This window comes from Solanum tuberosum, unplaced genomic scaffold (assembly GCF_000226075.1).
Source record: "Solanum tuberosum cultivar DM 1-3 516 R44 unplaced genomic scaffold, SolTub_3.0 scf00103, whole genome shotgun sequence".
Taxonomy (NCBI): Eukaryota; Viridiplantae; Streptophyta; class Magnoliopsida; order Solanales; family Solanaceae; genus Solanum; species Solanum tuberosum.
Window position 1 is genome coordinate 260,367 of NW_006239027.1, and position 5,066 is coordinate 265,432.

General features: G+C 34.7%; 1 protein-coding gene across 1 annotated transcript; it reads left to right on the forward strand.

The window, feature by feature from the left end:
- The first annotated feature begins 1,675 nt into the window (after positions 1-1,675).
- Positions 1,676-2,662, forward strand: LOC107060840 (F-box protein At3g07870-like). Its single transcript, XM_015309262.1, has one exon. It carries the CDS (start codon positions 1,676-1,678, stop codon positions 2,660-2,662), a length of 987 nt encoding a protein of 328 aa, XP_015164748.1.
- Positions 2,663-5,066: the final 2,404 nt, after the last annotated feature.

Below are 5,066 nucleotides of genomic sequence, written 5' to 3' on the forward strand. Positions count from 1 at the left end.
ACAAGTAGTTTCTTACAACCCAAAAGAAAAGAAGTTTACGAAGGTTCAAGAGTACCTTGGACTTGCAGCGACTAGCTACATCCCAAGTTTTTACTCACTCAAGACTGTCATTGGGGAAAGTTTACAAGTCTCATATGCTTATCCGAAGATTAAAATAGTTTAAATATTTAATTTGTCTTACTTCCTCCTGGATATTATGTTTTGCTTCTATGTGTAATCTAGCTTAAGACCTGTCAACTTTTACTGTTCTATGAATGCTTTTGAGTTATGGTATGTCAACTTTTACTGTTTAATGGATGCTTTTGAGTTATGGTAGTACAATTCTGTCTCTATAAGCAGAGCATATACATATTCTTAATTAATTAATACATAATTTCACTTAATAATAAATCACTTAGCTCTCTTTTTGTTCATTGAAATCAGAAGGAAGAGACAGCCATGGACCTTCCAAATGTGATTATGATGGAAATACTATCAAGATTGCCAATCAAGCCTGTTTTCTGAGGTAAGACTGTTTGCAAACTCTGGTATAATTTTTTAACTTCCGACCCTTTATTTGTTACGGTGTATGATACAAGATCATCTCATTTTTCCTGCATTATGGTTTCGGATGGTTATTCCAACCCTTGGCTTCTAGAACTCAAAGCATTATTATTCTTGCCCCAGTAACAGAATCATTGAGTTGAGGCCTAATTTGCACCTCCCTCCAGTGGAATCGACAATGTATATATGTAATTGGTTCACATAACGGGTTCATTTGTTTGTTGAATGGTAATTTAGTACTTTACATTAACAATCCTCTTTTCGGTGAATATTTCAAAATTAAATCTCCCCAATGGGATTGGAGGAAAGTGTTGAGGAATTGTCTGTGTTTGACTGATTATATGTATGAATCTTGGACTAAAGCTATGGTTGAAATAATTACAAGGATAAATCATGTCGTATTTAGAAACACACTTGAATCGCATGAGAAACTTAGTTGCAACCCATATTAGTATTTCGAATACCATGTCATTTGCGAAACCATGCGCCACAATTACTTTGTGTATGTCAAAACAAGACAAGGAAAATATTAAATTAATTTTGAAAAAAAATTCACCATTGATATGTTAATCCTGAAAACAAATAAGACATAATTAGTACTCCTATTAAATAAGGAATAATAATTAATAGCCCTTATAATAAGGCGTATTAGTCTCCTAATCAAAATCTAATTCCTCAAACATACGGTCCTCACTTAATAATAAATACCTTACAGTGCTTTATATTGTATCGTATTATATTGTTTTAATAAATAAAATAGGTATTCCTAACAAATTTTGAAAAGGAAAATATTGTGCTTTTAGGATTGGGATCAGGGATGTACTTGGGGATTTTGAAAGCATTGCACACTTTTATTTTCTTTGAGAAAACTCTCTCTGCTTTAGCTTGGGGGATTAGGCTTAGTCGAACCTCGATTTGTTCAAAGAAAGTGACAGTCATGGACCCCGAAAGCTCTATGATTTTAAAGAGACATTGCAAAGAAAGAATCTCTCATTTCACCACGATTATGGACCTTTCGAGGGATATTATGTTGGAAATTCTTTCGAGATTATCAATCAAGTCGATTTTTTGTTGTAAGATGGTTTGTAAATTGTGGTATAATCTTTTAACTTCAGAACCATTATTTTTTAACATGTATCACAAAAGATCATCATCTAATTTTCCAAGCCTTTTGCTTACTGTTAATGACTCTGTGTATTTTCTTGTGGAACTCAAAGCAGATGATTCTCAACCACTAAAGAGAAACATTGTGTTGAGCCCTATGTTTCATCTCCCTTCACCCAACTTGCGATTAATTGGTTCGTGTAATGGGTTTGTTTGTTTGTTGAATGGTCATGTTGGAACTAATCATTCGGTTTACATTAGCAATCCTCTTTTGGGTGAGTATTACAAGGTTAAAATGCCTGAACGGGAGGAAAGAATCCGCGTTGCTTATGCATTTTGCTTTAGTGAAGCCTCTCGACAGTATAAAGTATTGAGATCAGTACTTAAAATTTTTGAAGGACATCCACAAGTATCAGAATTCGAGGTTTATACTATTGGAGTTGATGAAAAATGGAGATATGTGGGCAAGGCTCCAGAGCCTCTATGCAAATCATCATTTAGTAACGCTAACGTCAATGGTGTTGTTCATTGGATGAATACAGATAAAAATGACAGGATTTACTCGTTTAGCAGTTGGACAGAAAAGGTGAAGACCCTGTTAGCTCCGCGTGGTCTGAAAACTTCATCCTACGACTTGACGCTAGTAGAGTTGGGGAATTGTCTATGTTTGTGTGATACTAACCATAGTGAGTATGTTGATATATGGTGGATGGAAGAGTATGGAATAGCTGAATCTTGGACTAAAGATCGCATTTTGAAGGATACTATTCAACCAAATATCTGTCGTGATAGATTTATACCAATCTCAACTTGGAAAGATGGAGAAATATTGATGCAAAGGGATCGTGCCACACAAGTAGTTTCTTACAACCCAAAAGAAAAGAAGTTTACGAAAGTTAAAGTGTACCTTGGATTTGCAGCGTCTAGGTACATCCCAAGTTTTTACTCACTCAAGACTGTCATTGGGGAAAGCTTACAAGTCTCATATACTCATCCGAAGATTGACTTAGTTTAGATATTTAATTTATCTTATTTCCTCCTGGATATTATGTTTTTCTTCGATGTTTCTCGTGTAATCTAGCATAAGACCTTTCAACTTTTAATGTTTTATGGATGCTTTTAATATATGTCAGATTTGCATTCCTTTTGTTCAATTCACTATGCACTTGTCTGAATAGAACGAACTAAGGAAAAAAACGTTGGCCTTATGGCTTTGTTTTAACATCTCGTAAGCATCTGCAGAAACAACAGGCTTGCTTGTCTTCTTCTTATGAACAAGTAAATGCTTATCTGCATAAAAAAAAAACCATTCAGAAACGTTATAGTGAATGATAGATATGGCATTCTACAAAGATCGAATGGATACATCTCGTCATCTAATGAATATATGTGTCCTACGTAGATCGGATTACATCTTGACCATTCAACAAACAAATGAACCAATTATTTACACTTTTAGTTTTTTACCACAATTATTAATACTCGATTCCAATGGAGGGAGGTGAAACTTAGGCCTCAACACAATCAGTCTGTTTAGCGAGGACGATAAATTATTAATACTCGATGCTGATTCAGTGTGTTGCTTATGCATTCTGCTTTAGTGAAGTCTCTAGCAGTATAAAGTATTGAGATCAGTAGTTAGTAATTTTGATAGACATCCACAAGTATCAGAATTGGAGGTTTATACTCTTGGAGTTGATGAAAAATGGAGTTATGTGGGTGAGGCTCCACAACCTCTATCCATAACATTTAGTAAGGCTAACGTCAATGGTGTTGTTCATTGGATGAATTCGGGAAAAAATGACAGCATTTACTCCTTTAACAGTTGGACAGAAGAGGTGAAGTCCCTGTTAGCTCCGCGTGGTCTGAAAGCTCCATCCTACAAATGGTGCTAGTAGAGTTGGGGAATTGTCTATGTTTGTGTAATCCTAACGATAGTGAGTACATTGATATATGGTGGATGAGAGAGTATGGAATAGCTGAATCTTGGAGTAAAACTCGCATTTTGAAGGATGCTATTCAACCTGATATCAGTTGTGATAGATTTATACCAATCTCAACTTAGAAAGATGGAGAAATATTGATGCAAAGGGATCGTGGCACACAAGTAGTTTCTTACAACCCAAAAGAAAAGAGGTTTACGAAGGTTAAAGTGTACCTTGGACTTGCAGCGACTAGCTACATCCCAAGTTTTTACTCAATCAAGACTGTCATTGGAGAAAGTTCCCAAGTCTCATACACTTTTCCGAAGATTGACATAGTTTAGATATTTAATTAGTCTTATTTCCTCCTGGATATTATGTTTTTCTCTATGTTTCTCGTGTAATTCAGCTATAGATCTGTCAACTTTTAATGTGTAATGAATGTTTTTGAGTTATGATAGTACAACTCTGCCTCTATAAGCAGAGCATACCTTGTCCCATTTTAACGTTTCTTGCAATGTGAAGTCTTTAAAGCTATATTCCTTTTGTTTCAATTCATTCTGCACTTGTATGAATAGAACGGACCAAGGAAAAAAATGAGAACAGAGAAAACATGGATGAGCTCGAGCACGAGATGTCTTCCTGCAATTTTGTAACATAAGGGATACTTCATAAGCGTAAGCTATTTTCGTCATATATGGGCATTCTATAACTATATAAAAGAGATCAATAAATGCATAGAAGCAGCAATAAAACACCACTCTACCTTTCTATGCTGTCAAGTGCAGCAGTGATCCTGAACTTGTTATCAAACTAGCCAACTTAATTAGGTGCTAGCCTACTCGAGATTGACATTGTCTTAAGTCACGGAATCTCATCAACACGCTGCAGCTGTCGGGGTCTATCCCAACAATATATTGAATTTTGGAATTTTACTGTTGAAGACTGATAAACAGGAAGACATAAAGAGAAAAAAGGTAAACATTACCTCCAACAGTATAATTCAAGAAGTCATAAAGAGAAAAAAAGGTAAATATTACCTCCAACAACATAATTCAGGAAGACATAAAGAGAAAAAAAGGTAAATAATACACCTCCAACAGTATAATTCAGGAAGACATACAGAGAAAAAAGGTAAATATTACGTCATACAGTATAATTCAGAAAGACAAAGGGTGTGTTTGGTATGAAGGAAAACATTTTCCGGAAAATGTTTTCCAATTTTCTCATGTTTGGTTGGGTTAAATGTTTTGGAAAATGTTTTCCAAATCAACTCAGTTTCCTCAAAATTAAGGAAAATGACTTCCCTTCAAAACTTATGGAAAACATTTTCCAAAACTCTATTCCAACTTCAAATTACAATAATTTTTTGTTGAAAAAATACAATTTATTTTGTCCCTATCTTCAAACATGCCCCCAACCCCTCCCCCCAAAAAAAAAAATTTTAAGTTTGTTTTCAAAAAATATTTTCAATTTCAAAATTTCATTTTTTCACCC